This window comes from Pipistrellus kuhlii, unplaced genomic scaffold (genome assembly GCF_014108245.1).
Source record: "Pipistrellus kuhlii isolate mPipKuh1 unplaced genomic scaffold, mPipKuh1.p scaffold_m20_p_2, whole genome shotgun sequence".
Classification (NCBI taxonomy): domain Eukaryota; kingdom Metazoa; phylum Chordata; class Mammalia; order Chiroptera; family Vespertilionidae; genus Pipistrellus; species Pipistrellus kuhlii.
Window position 1 is genome coordinate 176,172,665 of NW_023425515.1, and position 22,851 is coordinate 176,195,515.

Sequence of the window (22,851 nt, forward strand, 5' to 3'; positions counted from 1 at the left end):
GAGGGAGGCAGGAGTCTGGGATTTCAAAGGCAAAGCAGGCAAGTTACAGACAGATGGAAAGAGCAAACATGTGATCAACAAATTCTTGCTGGGCCACCCAGAGACAATGGGACACAGGAGGAAATAGATTTTGCTAGATTTCTCCTTGTCTGCCATGCCCAGTTTATTTTACAATATGATGCTCCCTTTCTTTAAGCGGGTCTTTTAAATATATATATATTTTATTGATTTTTTACAGAGAGGAAGAGAGAGAGATAGAGAGTTAGAAACATCAATGAGAGAGAATCATCGATCAGCTGCTTCCTGGACGTGCCTGCAACCAAGATACATGCCCTTGACCGGAATCAAACCTGGGACCTTTTGGTCTGCAGGTCGATTCTCTATCCATTGAGCCAAACCGGTTTTGGCTAAGCGGGTCTTTTTACCTGAATTACTTTAATGGGGGGGGGGGGGGGGGGGCACAGGAATGTGTTTCCAAAGTTCTCTCTGAGTCTTTTGCTTCTTAATAACCAGCTTTAAATCAATATCTATCCCATAAGGCATATTTTGAGGTGACAAAACTTTGGTCCCCTTCACAGGATTTTAGAACCACACAAATCTAAGTTCAAATCCTGCCCCTGCCACTTCCTACCTGTGTTCCCCTTGGGGAAGTCATATCTCTCTAGCTTCATTTTTCTCACTTGTGAAAGGAAGATAACTCGGGGGTCTGTTCTACAGAGTTTTGAATGAAATGGCACATAGTAGGTGTTCCAGCAATCACAAATGAAGGAAGACAGCCGTCTTGGAAACTCTGCAAACTGGCTGGGCCTCCTGAGAACTCCCTGTTTGAACTGATTTATTTCTGGAATTTCCAGATCCTGGCTTTCTCCTCTGTTCCTTCTCCAGTCCCCATCACCCCCAACACCATCGCATCTTTATAGCAGCAACAACAGCTGTTAGATGTATGGGTAATTTATAGAAAACCCGTGGCCTGGTCTCATTGACATCTCACAATAATCACGTGAGATCTAGATTATAATCACCATTTCACAGAAGAGGACACTGAGGCCCGGAGATGGTGGACGGCTTACCCAAGGGCACAAAGATCTGAACCCAGAGGGCCCTGCTTTGGGCTTTCCTTAAAGGAACTGACTGGACATGAATTCAGCACCCACTCCCACTGTGTGCCAGGCACTTAGAATGTGTGGTGTTAAACAAAAACCTTAAATTCCACGGTGGAAAGTCTTTTTAAAAGAAAAGGCTTATTAGGCCATTGCTAGCCAAAAAAAAAAAAAAAAAAAAAAAAAAAAAAGGGAGACTGGTCTTGGAGCATGAAGGTCAAACTATCCGGCTGGAAAGAAAACTTGTCAGCATCCTGGAGTGCTGCACGTTTCACAGATCAGGTAGCAGAGAGAAGGATGTAAGCCACGCTGAAAGAATGTGTGTTGTCCGGCCGGCCTGGCTCAGTGGTTAGGCATCTACCTGTGAACCAGGAGATCATGGTTCAATCACCCGTCAGGTCAGGTTAGGGCACGGGTTTCGGGCCGATCCCTAGTGGCGGGCCTACAGCAGGCAGCCCATTAATGATGTTTCTCTATCTCCCTTCCTCTCTCTCTAAAAAGTAATAAAAACATTTAAAAAAAAGAAGAAGAAGAATTTGTGTTAGCTGTATGCAAGGGGGGATGGCTGAAGGTGAGGTGGGATAGGTCTGTTCAGCTCTCAGGCAGACAAAAAGCAGAGGCTCCTGGCTATTCTTTTTAGGTAATCTGGGAATCAGCCACCTGGAAGTGAAGTTAATTCCAACATACACCAAGAAGCAGCAGTTTCTTGTTGGTTTTACACGGCAGTTGCTAGCCCAATGACCCCTTTTTGTCCCTTCCTCCCTCCCTCCAGCCTGCTGTCATTTAACTTAGGATGGCTCAGGATTCCCTCCTTGCCAGCGGCATGGCTCCTGTCCCCTCATAGATGAGTGGGGAGGAAGACAAGCTCCTCAAACACAATTCCTGACTCTGCATGGTAAGTGCCCTCTATTAACTCCAGACGGGATAGCAACTTCTTCTGAGTGGGGACAACCAGTCGGAGAGCCAGTCCATTCCACTGTTTTCTATCCCTGAGCCTTGGGCCAGTCACTTCACGTCCCTGGGCATTCATTTCCTCCTCTGTAAAATGGGGTTATAATAGTACCCCTCTCATAACGACCGCAGGGATAACGGAGACAACGTATACATGCAGCACAGTGTCTGGCACACGTAAGCACTTGGTCAATGATTTCTGTAACCTAGAGGTCAATCAGGGGCCCTCCGCCCCCTTGAGATCATGGGATGAGCCTAAGCACCCATTCCAAAGCCCTCTCCAAGACGACTCCATGTTCCTGGAAGGTTTGCTTTCTCCTGGTCCAGCTCCTGCTTCAGCCTGCACTGCCTTTGGCTAGCACTGCACCAACACAAATGAAAAATTTGGCCCTTCATCCTTTTCACAAACACCCCGGTCAGTGCAGCCTCAGTACGGATAGCAGGCTTTTTTGAAGATTTCCAGGGATGGGAGACAGAAGGAGATAACATCATAGCTACAAAAAAAACCTCAGAGGGAACTAAACATGCCCTGGCTCCCCATGCAGCCTCAGCTGGCTCTTCCATTTCTCTCTACACTGTCCCCAGTCCCTCAGCCCTGGGCCAGCTCCTGTCTCCTGAGAGCCACCATCTACCTTTGTTTGGCTATTGTCTCCACAACTGATTCCTAAGGAGCTCTCCAACTTCCACTCCCCTCCCATTTTTGGTGTTGGCTTCCCTTCCTATCTTACCCTCCCCCCTTCTTCCCTCCCCTCCCCCGCCCCAGCATGGCCAAGCACTACAGGTCCCCTCTCAGGCCTTCATGAAACCCCCACAAGGATGGGGAAATGTTTGCTGTCATTTATGGCGATTGATGTTGGTGGGTGTGCCACGCTGGCTGGTTTCCTGAAGCCCCCCACATCTCCCTGTTCCCACCCCTGGCCCCTCACTCTCCACGCTTTGGTTCCTGCTCCTTTTCCAAACCCAGTCCTCTCGTTTCTGTTAGGTTCTCCAATCCTAAGTAGTTTAAAACATCCAAATCAAGAGTCCTCTTCCTTGTTGCCTCCACAGCAGCTGTCTCTTAGCACTTCAAGATGCACCTTGATCTTAAAGAGTTTTTAGTTTGTTTGTTTGTTTTATTTCAATGAAAGTCATTGTTAGGTCTGATCAAATAATTGAATTCCTATCCCTTCCTCTAGGAACTGACCTTTAGGCCACTTCACAACCAAACACTCCCTTTTGCTCAGACCACATTCCACTTGCTCAGACCATTATCTTTCCCCTCAGGACCCACCCAGGGGATTCTCGGCCCAGAAAAAGCCAGCCTAGAATCCTTCAACATCTCTGGCTGCCTGTCTCTGGGGGCTGGTGCCGTTTGGGAGCTCAAGCCCACCTGGTATTCAGATCACCTAATACATCCATAACCGCTTACCACCGTGGCCTCCTGCATTCCTCCTTCTGTGACCCTAACAGTCATCCTCTTTCCTGAGAGAGGAGCTCATGCACTGCGGATCCCTGACCTGCATCTGGCCCACAGGGATGTTCCAAAAATCAACATTTAGAAATTAAGAGATCACACATAAAAATTGGCATGTGTTTCTTTTCCTGTAAACTCAACTATCTGGCCTCTTAAGACCCCGGGACCCCAAGGAGCATGCTGGCCTGAACGCAGAGTAGGCCCCTGTGCTTTCCGCCCCTGCCCCCTGACTTCACCTATTTCTCCTGCCTGAGCCCTGCAGGCTTTCAGCTTTGTGACCTTCGCCAAGGAGGCTCTTCAGTGCCAGTTCCCACCCTCCACTGCATTATTATAAAAAGCTGGGTCTAGGAATTTACTAGGTCCACAAAGGTCACCCTAGGCAGAAGGGACAGCAAGTCACTTAAGTATGCAAGTGATGGTTTTTCTTGAAAGGGTAAGGGATCCAGAAGGACTGAGTGTCTGGTGCAAAGGGCGGTGGGGTAGAAAGGGTTAAGCTGGGGTTTGATTAGGAAACATATCCATGTTCTCTTATAGGGCCACTGGGAGCCAGTGTGCGGCTTAAAGCATGCCAACATCATAGCATGAGCTGTGCATGTGAGAAAATCAGCGGGGAAGCTCGTGGCGCGGGATAGATTGGAACCCTCCCATCCCCCTCCCCCCGCCCCCCGCGCCCCCGCAGAGAGCCCAGCGAGGGACTAGGGCAGTGGTCCAGGGGGGCCAGGGATGCTGCGGCCGGACGCGTGGCATCGGCCGTGGGAATGGATGGGACCACGGCACAGATTCGGAGGCGGCCTCGCCTGAGAGTGGATATGCTTGACTTGGACGCAAACTATTGTGGGCGCTGCAGCTGCAACTCGCTCGCCTCCCCTTCGCCCCCCTTCCTCCCCCCGCGCTGCGGCAGACTGCGGCGGAGTCCCCGCCACTCACGAAGCGCCTTCCCCAGCAGCAGCGGGGCCCAGGGGGCGGGGGCGGGATGGCGGGGATGCCGGAGACGCGGGTCTTCCCTGGAAGGCCAGCGGAGAAGGGAAGGGGGAGGCTGTCACGTGGTGCTCCCGGCGCAGCCCTATCCGCGAGTCCCGCAGCCGAGGCTGCTCGGGTTTCCAGGCGCCGAGCGGCCCGCCCCGTGGTCCCCGCGCCCGCGGCGCTGTCGGTGGGCCCAGCGCAGAGCGGGTAGGGCGGGAATCCTGCTCTCTCTGCAGCCTGTCCCTCTGTTCCTGGCTGCCCGCGGCGGTCCTCACGGCCGCTTGGGAGGTCTATTTGTCCCCGTGAGCAGATCCCTTCCCCATGCTCCTCTGCCTCCCCAGGCCTGTCCCTTCTCCTACCAGCTTTGTCTGGTCTGGCTGAAGCGGGTTTCTATTACATGCCGCAAACTTGCAGTTTTGAGCAAAATCAATTAACCTGGCTGGAGGCAGAGAAGATTAAAGCAGAAATCCCTCAAGCCCCACACATTCCAAACCGACCTTCTGAATCCCCCAACTGCTCTTTCTTTGTGTCCCCATCTCTGTTTTATGCAGAGACCCACCTAAGTCATCGCCTTCTCACTGTTCGCCATCAAATTTATGACCACAGTGTACTAAATTTACCTCCAAAATGTTTCTTAAACCTCAGTACCCAGTTTTTCTTCTTTGGCAATTATCCTGATTTGGGGTTGTTTTTTGTATGGTTACCCTACACCTGGACTGCAATGTACAATAAGTTCCCTGAGAACAGAGACCTTGTCTGTTTTGTTCATCTCTGTGTCACCGACACACTACCGGGCACACAGTAGGTAAATGTTAATAAATAGATGCATAGCAAGTCCTGTGCTAGGTATTAGGTGCAGGAAGGGGACATAGATTTTAAGTTGAACACAGCTCTGTTCTCAAGAAGTCATCTATCCAACCAATATGCCCTGGGGGCGGGGGCAGTGTACAGGATCATTAAGACTCCATTTCTAATTCCCCCATTCTTCTGGGAGGGACTACAAGTGACTAACCTACACAATAAAACTCCGTAGTATTGGACAGGTCAGGGGCCGTGGTACATACTAACTTACAGAGTCAACAGAGTCCAAGATCTGGAACCAGATGATCTGGCTTCCCTGGCTAGCTTTGCCGCCTTCTGGCTTTGTGACCACAAGTTTTCTCTCTTTTGAGGCTCCAACTTCTCATCTTAAAAACAGGAGTAACAGTCCTAGCTGGTTGGGCTCAGTGGATAGAATGTCGGCCTGCAGACAGAAGGGTCCCAGGTTTGATTCCAGTCAAGGGCACATGTCCAGGCTCAATCCCCAGAAGGAGGCGTGCAGGAGGCAGCCTATCAGTGACTCTCTATCATCATCGATGTTTCTCTCTTTCCCTCCTCCTTCCTCTTTAAAATCAATAAAAAATATATTTTTAAAAATGGGAATAGCCATACTACCTCAAAGGGCTGAAAGATATGAATGAGATAAATGAAAATACCAAGTGCCAGGTTTTATGACACGTTGGATGTAGGTGGGTAACAGTACCTTCTAGTTTGCCTGAACAGATCAAATGATACCTTTTGAACCAGAACAATTAAGAATAGCTTTCCCTTTCACTCTCAAGTGCCCTGGGTTTGGAAAATAAATTATGTGGTCATCCTTGTAATAGATGTAACACTAGAGTTATCTACACGGTGCCCTGGGAACACAAAAGAGGGAGAAAGATGAGTCTGACTGTAAAAGGTGAAGGGCGGGAGGGAGTGGCCATGGAAACGAGTCACAAGTATGTATAGAATTACAACAAACAGAGCAGGAGAGAAAGGGCGTAGCAGGCAAAGAAACCAGCATTTGCAAAGAGTCTGGTTAGAGAATTGTGAGATGTTTAGATAACATCAAGAAGCTCAAATGGCCCAGCCTGCATGGCTCAGTGGTTGAGGGTCGACCTATGAACCAGGAGGTCACAGTTCGATTTCCGGTCGGGGTACATGCCCAGGTTATGGGCTTGATCCCCAGTGGGGGGCTTGTGGAGGCTGCCAATCAATGATTCTCTCTCATTATCTCATCGATGTTTCTATCTTTCTCTCCCTCTCCCTTCCTCTCTGAAATCAATAAAAATATATATATTTTTTAAATTCAAATGGCTCAATTCCAAGACGCACAGAAGGAGATAAGGCGCATTGTGGGCACTGTAGACAATTTTTGAGTAGGGATTGACATGAGCCGATGACTTCACAAACAGGCCAATTGAGGAGCTGGGGCCAAGTCCAGTCAAAAGATATAAAGAGGCCGGAACCAGGAAGAGGTTCTGTATGTACTTTGGAGAGAAATATGCCGAAACCGGTTTGGCTCAGTGATAGAGTGTCGGTCTGCGGACTGAAAGGTCCCAGGTATGATTCCTGTCAAGGGCATGTACATTGGTTGCGGGCACATTCCCAGTAGAGGGTGTGCAAGAGGCAGCTAGTCAATGATTCTCTCTCACTGATGTTTCTAACTCTCTATCCCTCTCTCTTCCTCTCTGTAAAAAAAAATCAATAAAATATATATATTTTTTAAAAGTACTTTGGAAAGAAACAGAACTTGGACTGGGGGTCAGAAGCAGGAGGACTTTGGTGGGTGGGAGGTCACTCACTGAGCACGTGGCAAAGAGGAAGTGCCTGGAGACCCAGGAGACAGGAGGCAACTCAAATCGGACTGACTAGGCTCAGTGGCATTCACCACTCCTGATCCAGAGGGAAAAGTAGGGGTCACAGCAGGTAGAGGTCACTTCTAAGGCCAGTGAGAGCTGGAGCCCAGTCACTATTCAGATAGCATCTGATTAAAATTCACTTTCAGAGCAACCTTGAAAGGCAAGAGAAAACTCAAGCAAATTTAGACAGGCCAACTTCATTATACATATGGCTCTCCTTGAGCAAAGTGTTCCCACAATGTCCAACTATCTAACAATAAAGGCTGGTGTTCAAAGCTCCTGGTGATCTGGTCTCAGCCTATCCCTGGTGAACATTTCATATTTCACCTACTCATGTTTGGCCCCTTCCTACCTGTGAAAATGCAAGAATTTCTCCTGCCCCTGCTTCAACCATATGGTCCAGGTAGGGATTATCAATCATGATATCCCAATCCCATTCTCTTCTCTTGTGCATGCTTCCAGACATTCTCTCCTCCTCTCACACCCTGCTGTCCACATTTCTTCAGACTGATCTCATGCTTGTACCTCTATGCCTTCAGACAACTTGTCAACTCCTACTCATCCTTTGAGACCCAACTCAAAGGGCTTGTCCTCAGGGAAGCCATCCCTGACCACCCTAAGCAAGGCTTGCCATGTCCCCCTCTGCCTGTCTCAGCTTTTTGTACATGTCCTCATCACCTAGTATCCCAATGACCTGCTTTCTTGTCTGTCCCCTAAGCTATGTTTTTCATCTCCATGACCCCAGTGCCTGGCAAAGGGCCTAGTACAAAGTATAATAAATGTTTACTGAATAAGGGAATACATGAGTAAGTCTCTCTCTCTCTCTCTCTTTCTCTCTCTCTCTCATGCCATCTCCCTGAGTCACTACTCCATTTCTATCAAGTGGAAACACAGAAGAAAAACCAGGAGGAACTGCTTTAGTCCCTCAATTCAAGAGTGACGTATTCAGGAAAAAGAAACCCCAGTAGAAATAGGGCCACTGCAAAGCCCAGTGGCATTTATGAGGTCAGTTTTCTGCCAAAGCGCTGATGGTGACAGCTTTGAGCTGAGCACTCTGCTTGGGAGCTAGAGCCAAAACTAACATTCTCTGCACGCTAGGATTCTCACAGCTATTTCTGTCAGCTCCTCGGGGAAAATCATCTAAAAGCCATCTGGGTCTGCCTAGAACCAGGGGTCCCCATCTCCTTTGCCTCAATCTGACCCAAGTAATCAAGCAGCCCTCTCCCCCACCCTTCATTCCCACCACAGACACACACGTCCTCAAAGGAGCTCTTTCATTGGTCAGGATATGGGGCACTGAGAACAGTCAAAAATGGCTTGAAGGGACTTGGACCTTTAGGACAAGTTCTGACCAATCATCTGTGAGTAGAAGTAACATGTCATTTCCACGTTGAAGTACTTAATTGCTGGTGCACAACTCTCCATCTCTCTTTCCACAATTGAGGCAATCCTGAAAGCTTCATACTGAGGTGGCGGAGCCCAGGATGGAAGTGGTCTGGATCTCTGAGTTATCCAATAGAGTGGAGAAGAGCTAGCTGCCCTGCAAGATGTCTTGATCCATAGCAGTTTTTGCATGCCTGGGGAAAATATACCATTGTTGTATTAAGCCATTGAGATAGTTGAGTTGCTTGATACTACAGCAGAGCCTAAGCCCATGGTCGGCAAACTGAGGCTTGCGAGCCACATGCGGCTCTTTGGCCCCGTGTGTGTGGCTCTTCCACAAAATACCATGGCCTGGGTGAGTCTATTTTGAAGAAGTGGCGTTAGAAGAAGTTTAAGTTTAAAAAATTTGGCTCTCAAAAGAAAAATTTTAAAAATATATATTTTTATTGATTTTTACAGAGAAGAAGGGAGAGGAATAGAGTTAGAACATCGATCAGCTGCCTCCTGCACACCCCCTACTGTGGATGTGCCTGAAACCAAAGTACATGCCCTTGACTGGAATCGAACCTGGGACCCTTCAGTCCGAAGTCCAATGCTCTATCCACTGAGCCAAATCGCTTAGGTCTCAAAATAAATTTTAATCATTGTACTGTTGATACAGTATTTGGTTCTGTTGACTAAATGAGTTTGCCGACCACTGGCCTAGCCTATTCTGACCAATATATGGACATGAATTGTTTAGCCATCCAGCATCAGACCTCTTTCCTGCTTGAGGAGACACTTTGCTCCTCCTCATGTCTCTTTGGTATTGCCGAATCCAGTGACCACTTCTTTGTTTTTTCTCTTTCTTGATTTCTCAGCAGCGTTTGTCATAATTGACCACTCTGCCCCTGGAAACATTTCATCCTGGTGTCTATGACATCACACCTGGTTGGTTGTCTCCTATTTCACAGCCCTGCTTCTTAGTTTCTTTTATTGGCTCTTCTGCTGTTTCACTTTAAAAGTTTGAAGTTTTTCAGGGCTTATTCCTAGAGACCTTTCTCATGGTTTTAAGTGCCCTGCATGAAAAAGACAGCTGGCTGCCTTCCAATGTTCATTCTACTATTCTTTATTAATAACAAAGCCCCTAGTTTTAGGGGCATCCTGTGCCCAGTTAAAAGACTACATTTCCTAGCATGGCCCTGTGACTGTAATGAGATGTAAGAAGAATGTAAGAAGAATGTATAGACCTTTCAAGGCATCCTTTTTAAAAGGAAAAGATGAGCCTTTCTTTCCTTTTTCTCCTCATTGGCAGGAATGTGAACTAGATGAGGTACCCTTAAGATGGGAAACCATGTGCTGAGGATGCTGGAGCAGCCCTGAACTGCCTACCTTTGGACTTATTTTTCTGAAGAGGGATATAAATTCCTACCATAAGCCATTTTTTCCTTTCATTCTTTGCAACCGAACCTAACCCTAATACATTCTCATGCTGTGCAAGTTGCTTGCTTGCCTCCCATTTGGAAGCCTGGGTCCAAATCCTTCCCCCAGTCAGAGGAGTGGGGAACCAGCAAAAGAAATGCATTTCCAGGCCCCTCCCCGAAAAACATGCTGAGCCCCCTTCCACAAATTGTAAGTAACCAAGCTACCAGGAGGATAGGATGGGAGGTGGACCTAGGAATAAAGTTTATTAGCTCACAGAGAGCGTTGGATGCTAGACTAAGGAATGTGTAAGTCCCTTGAAGATAGGGAGACCCTGTCTGTCTTATCCAGTAATGCCTCTGCTTTGTAGATGCTCAGTGAACGACTATGTTTTTTTATTAAGTAACTAGTGCCTCATTGCACAAAATTCATGCACATTAAAAGGGAATTAGAGGAAATATTTTAATATTGCTATTTGCCCTTTCTCTATAATAGAAGTGTCAGAGATGAAAGAAAATTAGTAAAATGTATATGAAAGCCTTCCTCCTGTCAGAGTCTGGGGCACACCACGGGACCCAGAATCAAATCCTCGCCCACCCACATACACCTCAAAATCACTGGAGGCCCAGACCCAGCTGCCCCCCCCCCCCCCATTGGGCTAGGACCAGACCTGACCAGTCCCACCCCCAAGGGGGGCTGCTGCCTCAGGTCCCCTGCCCCGACCCAGAGCCAGGCAGCCTCTGGTCCCTGCTGATTGCTCATTAAGGCTCATTATCGAAACTCCGCTTCCACTGTGGGCACAGCCATCTTGTCATGGCATAACAGTCAACTTGCATATTCCCTCTTTCTTATATAGGAAGATGGTGTTTGCTTATTAAGAAAACAAAATAACAAGAAATGTTGGAATCACCAGACCAGTTGAGAATCACCACTTAATCTAGCCTTGCCTGCTTTTCGCACATGAAGTAACTAGAGCATCAGCTGCTGGAAGTGGCATTCAGACTCTCCATAAGGAGAGGGAAATCGAAAACCCCACCTCGGAGATGATGCGGTGTTAGAACTGGGGAAGGAGGTCAGGAAAAGCCCTGGGGGTTAGTGTCTCCTTAAGATGGCTGTCCTGGAACCACGTGACCGGCGGCGAAGCCCCGCCCCCGCCTCCGGCCCCGCCCAGCGCCCGGCGGGGGGGTTGTGAGGTGTCCCCGCACGGCGCCTGCGCAGTGGGCCGCGGCGCGAGGGGCGGAGGCTTTATAACCACTTCGCTGAAGCTGCTCGGTTTCTATCTCGGGGAGGGCGGCGGCGGAGGGGAGCTGAGGCGGGAGCTGTGGCGGCGCTGGGCGCCGCTCGCCCCTCGGCCTCCGCGGGCCATGGGCTCTGAGAAGGACTCCGAGTCGCCGCGCTCCACATCCCTACCCGCGGCCGCGCCGGACCCCAAGTGCCGCAGCGGCGGCCGGCGCCGGCGCCTCCCCTTCCACAGCGTCTTCTCCGCCTCGGCCCGCGGCCGCCGCGCCCGAGCCAAGCCGCAGGCCGAGCCGCCGCCGCCGGCCGCGCCGCCGCCGCCGCCCACCCCGGCCCCGGCCGCGGCCCCAGCCCCGCTGCCCGAGGCGCTGCCCGCCGATCCGGTCGCCGAGACCCAGGAGGAGGCCGAGGCGGTAGCGGCGGCGGCGGCGGCGGCGGCGGCGGGGCCCGGGCTCGACGATGAGGAGGCGGCGGAGGGCGGCGGCCCGGGCCCGGAGGAGGTGGAGTGCCCGCTGTGCCTGGTGCGGCTGCCGCCCGAGCGGGCCCCCCGCCTGCTCAGCTGCCCGCACCGCTCGTGCCGGGACTGCCTCCGCCACTACCTGCGCCTGGAGATCAGCGAGAGCCGCGTGCCCATCAGCTGCCCCGAGTGCAGCGAGCGGCTCAACCCGCACGACATCCGCCAGCTGCTCGCCGACCCGCCGCTCATGCACAAGTACGAGGAGTTCATGCTGCGCCGCTACCTGGCGGCCGACCCCGACTGCCGCTGGTGCCCCGCGCCGGACTGCGGGTGAGCGCGGGGGCGTGGCGCGGCGGTGGGCTGTGTGTCCGTGTGTCCGTCCGTCCGTCCGTCCATGTGTCCGTCCCAGTGCGGAGGGACAGCTGGGGGATGACCCACGGGAGAGGGAGGTTTAGCCGGTAGCCATCCCTAAGCCCCAGTGGGTGCGGTGGCGGCACCCAGCACCCCACCCCTGGCCGAGAGCTTGGGCTGGAGGCTGAGCGGTGGGTGAGGGAGGGAGCTATCCATCAGGTCAGGAGGCAGGGCGGGCTTTTTTGTCGGGTAAAGGCCCCGCTGTCCAGAGGGGAGGGGTGCCCCTTCATGAGGGGCTCTATGGCAAAAGGCGGAATGAGAAGAGCATCCTGAGGGGGCAGCGCTCCGGAGGGGTGTGTCCGCCGGGCCGGAGGCAGACCAGCCCTGCCGCAGAAGGTGTGTTCTGAGCACCCCTCTGCCTGCCGAAAGTTGGGGCGGAGATGATGAGGAAGGACAGCTCCCTGGGAGGGTCCGGGGCACCCTGAGCATTGTGTGTCCTCTGTGCCGAGCTGTTGGGGGGCCCCCTGGGGGTTCCACACCGGTGCCTCAGGCAGGGTGAGGAGTGGACCCTTTGTCCAGGAAGCCATGGGGCACTCAGAAGAAGGCTGTGGAGAGGTTGATAGGGGAGGAGGAAATGTGTCTCCTAGCCCCTCCGATCTCGAGTTCTTGACAGTCTTTTTAATGCACCATGTATGTTGAATTGTTAAGGTCAGTGAGAAAATATGCCTCAACTGCAGAGACATAATATCAACAGATTTGCTATAGTGGAGACCCTCCTCCCCTCTTGTGTAAAAAAAAAAATCTGATTGTGTCAGTACATCCATGAATGGCTGCATGCAGCAAAGGGGCTCCTCCTGTGGTTGGGAGTCAGGCGTGCCATCACCTGTTCTCTGACCTTGGGAAGATCCTTTTATTCTCGTGTGTCATGTTTGGGGACAGAAGGATGCTAAGGACTCCTTGCCGTGGGTAAATGGAATGCCAGTAAAAAGCTTCCTGATCTTTGCTTCCAGGGAGTTAAGGACTTTTCATTGTAGCCTGTATGTCAAGGCTGTTTTAAGATTTCCGTGTTGCTGCTGTTTGTCTCCTTCAGAAGAAGCCGGCACAGACTGTTCAGGGGAGTAAATAAAAAAGTTAGCTGCTTGTATTTATCTACCAGACTTTGTTTAGAGAGGGGTGTGTTATTTAACCTCACCGAGATGGGTTTCTAAATTACTCTGAAGTTGTTGTCAATTCCTGTGTTTATGGTAAATCACTTTCACTTTCAGTTAAGTATCAGAAAGAACTATGTAGGCTCTTAGAAGTTTTTGCTTATATCTGGTGATCTAACTGGCCTTAAGAGGTTAAATGTTATGGTATTCACATATTACAGAGACTATTGATCTATTTTCTGAACCAAAGGAATTTAAATGAACACTGTTCACTTTGGAATAGTTATATTCATTCCTTTTTTTGAGATGTGAGTTTCCTTGAATTTTAACTAAGAAATGTGGCACCACTGTTTATCTTTCTGGAAAAGCTTCTTTTTGTTTATTATTCCTCTGAAGTCCAACTCTTGACTTTGTTCACATCAATAAAAAGGGACAGGAATTAATTTACAATCTCGACGACAACTCCAAACCATTCCTGATTTTGAAGTTATTAAAAAATTAGGCCATTTTCTATCTTAGCCATAAGTTGTCATCAGAATTTATTTTTTAATTAGTTAAAAGAATTTTTATGTATAATATTTTTTAATGTATTGTCTGTGTGTTTAAAGAAGGTGAAGTCTGGGGAAAGAAAGCAAGCTGGCAACATATGCCAGGCATATATAATTTAATTTGATCCCTGCAACATGATAAGGTAAATTTGATCTAGTTTTATAGGTGAGGGAATTGAAGTTTAAATAAAGTGAGTGACTTGTTCAGAGGCATGTAACAAGTGTAAACACTGATCTTAACTCAAGTTTAATACTTTCCTCGCTATCTGTTTTAAAAAGCATGGTTTGTCAGCATTATGGGGATGTTAATGTTTGGGTCATTTCAACAAGCGTGCTCTAAGGACAACATTGAGAGAGCCAAGGATGCTTGAATCGATTTTCTTTCCTGATTCCTATTGTTAACAGGTCTTACCTACTTTATTTTTCTTACCTGAAATAAGCCTGATCCTTTCCTGACTTTAGAGGCTTAATGCTTGCACAGTGTTTTGAGATCTTCAGTTGAAGGTGGTAGATAAACAGGGAGTAACTTTAAAATTCTGTTTCTTCCCAAACAGGTGTCTGGGTTCCCTGGGTAGGTGGCCAATGGTTTTGCTTCTTTTTAATGCTGGGAGAAAATTAGCTTGTTTTGTTTTAGTCAAGCTGGTCTACTCTTCTGGGTCTGGTAAAAATCATGGATGAACACTAGGACATAGCCCTAAGGCTCCATCTCTCCTCATACCAAATTTATCAAGTTCGTAAGGTGTGTTTGGCAGGATGAGGAGAGTATGTAAGTGATCCTACAGAGTTCTTATATTTTTTACAGAAGAAGGGAGAGGGATAGAAAGTCAGAAACATCGATGAGAGAGAAACATCCATCAGCCGCCTCTTGCACACCCCCTACCGGGGATGCGCCCGCAACCAAGGTACATGTCCTTGACCATAATCGAACCCAGGACCCTTGAGCCCGCAGGCCGATGTTAGTCTATCCACTGAGCCAAACCGGTTTGGGCTGATCCTACAGAGTTCTGATCAATAGTTTCACTGTGGTTACTCATGATAACGAGAACACTATATATTAAAAGATTTCATGATTTGTTTGCAAAATATTTATAGAACAGAGCAAATAGATTTGAGTTTTTCTTTACCCATATTTGAAACAATTTTATTTTAGTTGTAAATAAAGGAACTAATTTTAATGGGGAAACATTCACATTGTTATTTATTTATTTTCTGGCCTTGCAATCCCTTTTATTCAGGTTTGGGATCCACCTGTAGCCCTTAGGCAGGCAAATTCCAGTAACAGGCAAACTATCTTTTTATATATATTAAATTAAATCTTTGTTCAGATTATTGCAGGTGTTCCTCTCCCCCCCCCCCCCCCCGTAGCTCCCCTCCACCTGATTCCCCACCCCATGCCCTTACCCCTGCCACTGTCTTCATTCATAGGTGTAAGATTTTTGTCCAATCTCTTCCTGCACCCCCCAGACCCCTTCCCCCTGAGAATTGTCAGTCTACTCCCTTTCTATGTCCCTGATTCTATTATATTCTCCAGTCTATTCTGTTTTTCAGATTTTTTATTCACTTGATTTTTAGATTCACTTGTTGGTAGGAATGTATTTGATGTCTTTTTGTTATTCATAGTTTTTACCTTTACCTTTTTCTTCTTCTTCTTCCTCTTCTTAAAGAATACCCTTCAGCATTTCATGTAATACTGGTTTGGTGGTGATGTACTCCTTTAGCTTTTCCTTGTCTGTGAATCTCTTTATCTGACCTTCAATTCTGAATGATAGCTTTGTTGGATAGAGTAATCTTGGTTGTAGGTTCTTGCTGTTCATCACTTTGAATATTTCTTGCCACTCCTTTCTGGCCTGCATAGTTTCTGTTGAGAAATCAGCTGACAGTTGTATGGGTACTCCCTTGTAGGTAACTAACTGCCTTTCTCTTGCTGCTTTCAAGATTCTCTCTTTTTCTTTTGCCCTTGGCATTTTAATTATGATGTGTCTTTGTGTGGTCCTCTTTGGATTCCTCTTGTTTGGGGTTCTGTGCACTTCCTGGACTTGTAAGTCTATTTCTTTCACCAGATAGGGAAAGTTTTCTGTCATTATTTCTTTCAATAGGCCTTCAATATCCTGCTCTCTCTCTTCTTCTGGCATCCCAAAAATCCGGATGTTGGTACACTTAAAGCCGTCCCAGAGGCTCCTTACACTATCCTCACACTTTTGGATTCTTCTTTCTTTCTGCCTCTCTGGTTGGGTATTTTTTGTTTCCTCATATTCCAAATCTTTGGTTTGACTCTTGGGGTACGTTGATCTACAATTGAGTTTCTGTATATTCTTTATTTCAGACAGTGTATGCTTCATTTATGACTGGTCCTTTTCTTTTTTTTTTTTCTTTTTTTGTATTCTCATTAAGGTCTTTGAATGTCTCTTCAAGTTTCTCAGCAGTTTTTAGAAGACTCTTGAGTAACCTTATAAACGTGATTCTGAACTCTGTGTCGTCCAGTAGTTTACTTTCCCCCATCTCTCCCATTCATGACATGCTTCTGTGTCTCTGCATTTTGGTTGCCTCCCTGTGTTGATGGAGTGGCTCTGTGTGGTAGGTGACCTATAGAGGCCAGCAGCTCAGCTTCCACAATCACCTGAGATGGTTGCCCTTGGTACACCCTTTTGTGGGCTGAGTGCAAAGTCTTGGTGTAGTTAAGCTTTGATTGCTGTTGGTACACTGGGCGGAATTGACCTCCAGGCCAATTGGCTGTGAGGACCCGCTGTGTCTATAATGGAAGAACTGCTGCGCTGGAGACACACTTATGGTGCAGGCCTGGTTTCAGTGGGGCTTTGGTGCTTTGATGCTCACTGAGTCAGCCTTCCGAATGTGTCTCTTATGGATGTGAAGAATTGAAATCTGGTGTCTCACACTGATCATTAGATACACTGGCTTCTGGATCTCCAATGAGGTACAGTTCAGCTTCTGTCTGAGGCCATCCTGCAGGAGCCACAGTCCTCTCTTCCCTGCTTGGAGCTTGGAGGCTTTGGAGCTGTCTGCACCAGGTTGCAAGTTTGCTAGGTTAAACTGCAATAGAGAAGGCCATTCATATGCAAAAGCTGCTGCTTGGAGCTTGAGAGTGTTTGTAGATTGTGCAGGGCAGGGTCTCAGGGCATCACTAGGCTAGGGCATGGCAAACAGCGATGGCTGCCAGTCAGCTGTCTCTGCCTCTCTGACAGCGTCCCCGCATCTTGCACCCCAGCACAGCAATTATTCTTGCGTGCAGCTCTGCAAGCAAGCCACCCTCACTTTCCAACCCGATGGCAGGCAGTCCAGCTTCTGTCCAGAAACTGGATTTCAGAGATATTGGGAGCTTGTCTCTCTTTGGGTTGAAGAAAGCAACACCCTCCGCCAGCCTGGACCTGCCACCAGCCCGTACCTCAGCTTTTCAGCGCTTGTGCCCCGAGTACTCCTTCCTCTTTCAGTCTAGGTGTGGAGCTTCCACTCAGCCAGCTTTCCCGTGGTTCTGGGTGATAGACGTTTGGTCTTGTAGTTGGACTTTTGAAATTGTTGTGCAAGCAGGAGTTTAAGTGTGTTTACCTACGCTGCCATCTTGGATCTCCCACATTGTTATTTAATACCATTAAGTACAATACTACCAAGTATAATCTTTAAAACATACTTTTAAATGAAAATTTGTATAGTTCTTTATAATTTTCAGAAATTATTCAGAAATAAGTAATTTTATTTTTAAATTTTTATTTATTTTGTTTTTTTTTATTCTTTTTTAATCCTCACCCTAAGATTTGTTTTTTATTATTTATTTTTAGAGAGAGTGCAAGGGAGAGGGAAAGACAGAAACATCAATGTGAGAGAGATACTTTGATTGGTTGTCCTCCACACACCCGACCACCTGGGTTATTGAGCCTGCAACTGAGGTGCATGCTCACAATCTAACCCACAATCCTTCAATCCACAGGCCAACACTCTATCCACTGAGCCAAAGCAGAAATTATTCATTTTATTTTCATACAGGTACATGGTAGTAAACTCATTTTATAAGGGAGAAAGCAGGGCAGAGAAGCTTGTATGGGACCCAGTGTCTCATAGCTAATAAGTGGTGCAGTTGATCTTGTTACCGCTTCTAGCCTCTCATTTCAGATTCCCCCTGTACAGGGCTCCCTCCCACCTGACTGCAGCAGGTAGGATCAGCTATTGGCCTTCCTAGACAGCTAGACTGGACCATCCCATAAACAGGAAGCACCTGTTTGTCTCTAGCATGTTTATGAGGAAAGACCAAGCTCCCTGAGCAAGGCAGATTTCTCAGTCAGTGAAGAGGAGTTTTCCTCTCTGAAGCCTTCTGGACCTCTTCTCTTAATTACTCCATTCCTCTGTATCACAACTCTTCACTTCATCTCCCTTACCCACCACCTACATCATCCTTCTCATCCCAATACGTCTTTCTCATATTTGCCAAGGTGCTCATTCTATAGTGCTTAAAACTGCTCATGTCTGACCTCTATAGGATGACTTATATCTTTAACTAGAGGCCAAATGCACAAAATTTGTGCAAGGGGCTCAGCCCTCACAGCCCTGCTGCCTTGTGGCCCACTCACTGGTCATTCCGGAAGGTCGTTCTGCCATTCGGTCTAAGTAGCATAATAGCTCTTTATTATACAGGATAACTCATTATTTATATGGTCTATCCTTATAAATTAAGCCCCTTTACAGGCTTACACCCATCTTTTTTTATCTTATTTTCTATTTTTCACATATATCAATATTTCCCAAGATTCGTTATAGACATTACTGGAAAGAGAAGTGTTTTGTTATCAGATAAGCTTGGGAAATACTGGATTGAACAAAAGAAAGCAAATTTATCTCTGAGCTTTCTGAGCTTCTTAGTTCCTTTAAGCATGCTAATATACACTGTAAATTTTGTTAATACTAATAATGCAGTGTAAGTCTTCAATCTGGTATAATTGTGCCAAATGTAATTACCAGGAAATGCTTTTGTTTTTCCATGACATCTTTAAGTGAAACTCTCCCTGACTATTTGCAGTTTGGTAAATTCCTTTAATGGTTATTCTGTTCTGCCTTCTGTTAGTGTCCTTATTTAACAATGAATCTTGATCTCTGAGTAGATAGGGAGCTCCTCTAGACTAGGTTGTCTATATTCCAACTTTTCTCTCAATTAGCTCCCCGAACAATAGAATGAATAGTTGAATTTTGAGAAAAAAGATAAGGCATACAAATATCCTGGTTTTTGGAGGAGAAACAGATAACTGGAGGGTGGCTGAGAAGAGGACAGACAGGTGATCATTCAACAGACACTTTGGAGAATTATATAGTGTTTGAACCTTAGGTGAGTACTAGATATTATAAAAAAGGATTTAAAAAGTAGTCCTCTTACAGGGAGTTTGACCTGATAGAAGAGATAGATGATTGATTGATTGATTGATAGATAGATAGATAGATGATAGATCGATAATTGTAACAAATACGAATCCTCTTACTGGATACATGAAAGGTTTTGCATAATGGTGTCAGTAAAGACTTCACAGCCCAAATCAGTTTTGCCTGCAGACTGAAGGATCTCAGGTTCAATTCTGGTGAAGGGGACATGCCCGGGTTGGTTGTGGGCTTGATCCCCAGTAAGGGGGTGTGCAGGAGGCAGCCAATCAATGATTCTCTCTCATCATTGATGTTTCTATCGCTCTCTTCCCTCTCCCTTCCTCTCTGAAATCAATAAAAATATATTCTAAAAAATATATATTTTAAAAAATCAATGGAAAAAATATCCTCAGGTGAGGATTTAAGTAATATTTGATCTGAGCCTTGAAAAATATCAAGCAAACAAAGAAGTGGGCAGAGAAAAAAACATCTTAAATTAGAATGTTATGAGCAAATTTATGGAGGTATAAAAATACAAGACTAAGCCTTAAGTCTGGTTTGGTTAGTTTCTGAATTCGCAATATAGGAGCATAATCTGGGGAAATGACTAGAGCGCAATCTGAAAAGGTAGACTGGATTCCAACTGATAGGCCAGACTTTGGTTTGAAGGATTTTAAGCAAAAGAGTAACCTTTAGAACTAGAATTTGGATTGGAGTGGGGAATAAGGAGATCTGATAGTAAGTAGTTCCTTGTGGTTGTCTGGCCAAGAAATGACATGGGTTTGAATTAAGCCAGGAAAAAGAAGATAGCAAGGGTACTGTTTATTGTGACAACTTGATCCCTATCTCCCACCCTTAATTTGTAAATGAAGTTACATGGCCTGGAGCTTGGGAGTACAGGAACATGTTTCTTTATTTTTAAAGTTTATCTTTATTGTTGAAAGTATTACAGTACTTTTTTTTATTACAGTCCTCCCTTTTTTCCTCCCACTGACCCTATCACCCGTAGTCCTTCAACCTCACTATTGTTTGTATCCATGGGTTATGCATATATGCATATAAATTCTTCGGTTAATCTCTCTCCCACACACACACCTTCCCTCTGAGATTCATCAGTCTGGGAACACTTTTAACTACCAGGGTCTGTTGGAATATAATCAAATTCATACTAATGAGATGTTCCCCTCCAGGGCTAAAGTTAGGTAATGTTGTGGTCTAGACTGTCACACATTATGATGTTTCCAAAGACTTGGGAAATTAATAAAATTAGTAAAAATGTTATGTATGAACTTAAGGGGGAAAAGGTTTGTACCTGTATTCTTAGCAATGTGTAATTTCCTGCATCTTCTATTTAGCTTCTAATTAAGCAAACGCTTAATGCTTGATTAAGCTGAGAGCAGGTTAGGGGAGAGGTTCCAGTGTGAGACCTGGGAGAAAAGAGACAAGTTGGTCAAGGCAGATTTGGCCTCTCAAGGATAAGCGTTTTTTCAACTACCTGGGGAAGATTGCCCTATTTAGAACTTAGAAGTTTACCCCGAAAGTGATTTTATACAAAATTTTAGGATTAAGCGATAATACCTGACATATACTCTAAGCCAAATAGGTACATGGATAAGTTTAAAAGATTGCTTTAGGGCAGAGTAAATGGCCCAGGAGAAGAGCTAGAATGCCCTGGGGAAAAGTAAAAATACTAAGCAGGAAAAGGTCTCTATCGTTCATTCAACATAGGTATTTTGAACATAAATTAGAGTGCTAGACCCTGGAGATTAAAAAATGGGTGATACTTTTCCTTGAGTGTAGTCTGATTGGGGAAGTATGCAGATGGTTACAATCTAATGTGATAAATATTATGAAGTAATTGTGTTTCTCTAGGGGCCTCTCATGGTACACTCATGCCAGAGTAAATTGCAGCCTCCAACCATTGCCCAGCCTCCTGAACTGTGAGCTATGAGCACTGAAGGCATTGTACAGTGTGTGTGTGTGGGGGGGGGGGGGGGGGAGTGTAATTGTGCACAGGCATGAAGTAGGTAACCAGCTGCCTGGAGATTTAGATTTTACAGAGATGATGACATATGAGCTGGTTTTTACATGGATAAGTATTTGCCAGGGCAAGTAAGAAAGGGTTATTTCTAGACAGAAAGAATAGTGTACAAAGACAAGGAAGTTAACAACAACAGAAGTGCTATGATTTTATGCCATTCCTATCAGGGCAAGATCTCAAATGCAGTTTCAGAACATGTTTAGGAACACTTGAAGGTGACAAGCACCTATACCTCCATTTTGGGGATAGAAGCTAATGTTTGTAGATTTTGATTAGCACAGTGTCAAACAGCATGAGTCAGGAGCAAGGAGCCCAGACCAGGTGCCCAAAAACAGGAATGCCAAATCTCATGTCCTGAGTAACTCTGTGTTATGGTAATAGATGGTGTTGGGTTCATGAGTATTTGGGCTTATTTTACTTCCTTAGAACCAAATTCTACACCTAAAATTGATATTGTAAGTCCTATCAAATGTTCTTATATTTCAAGAAGAGGTTGGGAAATCTATGAATAAATATTTACTCCCACCATGTGAGGTAGGAATGGATTATGAAATACTCAAGGCTTCCTGACTGGTAGTCTGTCTAATTTGTATCATCAGAAGTTGGCTTAATATTTTTCTGAGATCATTCAGTACCTTTTCCATTTAACACACAATAGCAAGCAAGTCACTTTCTTCAGTAAAAACATTGTTTATCTTTAGTAGTTAATTTTGCAGTTAGATTTGCTCAGAACTCCTACAGGATATGAATCATTTGCATTCAGACGTTGACTTTGCTCTTTCTGAGAAGGGTTTTAATAGAGCATATATATAGATGATATCTTGTTATTGATAGGTTCAGTGCCATCCTCAAATCAACTTCAGAATCTATGATAAACCTGAGAACTTGTGTTTCTCTTATCTAGTGTACATTCAACTAAACAAATAAACCATAGGATAAATTCAAGAAAACATGATTAGCCTTTTGTGTAAATGTTTGAGGTTTTTGGTTATTGTGGGAGAGCATGGAATAAGGGACAACAAACCCAAATGGTAATACCTAATCATGCAGTCATTGACCTGTCAAAAAACTGTGTAAAATTTAACAACTGCTGTTTTTCATTTGTTTCTGTAAATTACTTTAATTTTTTTAAACAAGTGTCTACTTGTTAGTGTAATCTTAGCATTTAGTTGACATATTTAGAATTAGAAAGGCTAACAGTTGTAAATATATTGAATTGTTTATGGGAGAGTAATTTTGGGTAAATCAACATGAGTTATAAGAAACAGTTTGATGGTAGTGCTGATACATTCTGAATTGCCCATCTTTATTGAGAATGTGGGTCAGAAGAGAGAGGAGGAGATATGACCTTATTTGTGCATTAATTAATGACATAATGAGTGATATTCTTGGATTCTAGAGCCTGTCAAGAAAGAAGATATTTCAAAGTAAATATTTGAGGAGGAGAGGTGAGAGAGAGAGAGAAAAAAAATGAGAGGGAGAAAAGATACAGAAAGATAACATGAATCCATCTGTAGCTATTATCTCAGGCTGAGGTCAGACCAGCTTCACTTTGGAACTTAAAAATGAAAACATATACTTGCTTTAGTTTTTGCTATAGCTTTTTATTTTACAAGTGTTCTGTCCCTGTGTAAACAAATTCTAATCTCTTTAAATATAGCAAACCATCGGAAGGAAATTGTTTTGTATCTTGTTATTTACGAAACTTGCTGAGACAAACTGTTCCTAAAGCAGCTTAAACTATTACTTGGTATATGCTATAAATTCAGGTGAAATAGGACCCCCCCCCCCCCGTTTTTCC

At 45.8% G+C, this 22,851-nt stretch overlaps 2 protein-coding genes across 12 annotated transcripts in view; one reads left to right on the forward strand and one right to left on the reverse strand.

Annotated features, from left to right (window-relative positions):
• Positions 1 to 22,851, reverse strand: part of HPCA (hippocalcin) — a 226,769-nt gene that overhangs the window by 163,652 nt on the left and 40,266 nt on the right. Inside the window, exon 5 of the mRNA XM_045584900.1 lies at positions 11,443 to 11,456. The gene's annotated coding sequence lies outside the window, so the exon portion shown is untranslated. The remainder of the gene's footprint in view (positions 1 to 11,442; positions 11,457 to 22,851) is intronic.
• Positions 11,176 to 22,851, forward strand: part of RNF19B (ring finger protein 19B) — a 37,402-nt gene continuing 25,726 nt past the window's right edge. For 5 of the 11 annotated variants that reach the window (XR_006742222.1, XM_036448682.2, XM_036448681.2 and 2 more), the window contains exon 1: positions 11,178 to 11,937. Coding sequence is in view for 10 of the 11 variants with exons in the window: in XM_036448682.2 (XP_036304575.1) it covers positions 11,279 to 11,937 (659 nt within the window). In the remaining variant the exon portion in view is untranslated. Of the gene's footprint in view, positions 11,938 to 22,851 lie in introns of all 11 variants that reach the window. The other 6 variants (XM_036448686.2, XM_036448685.2, XM_045584893.1 and 3 more) reach the window with 2 other exon arrangements.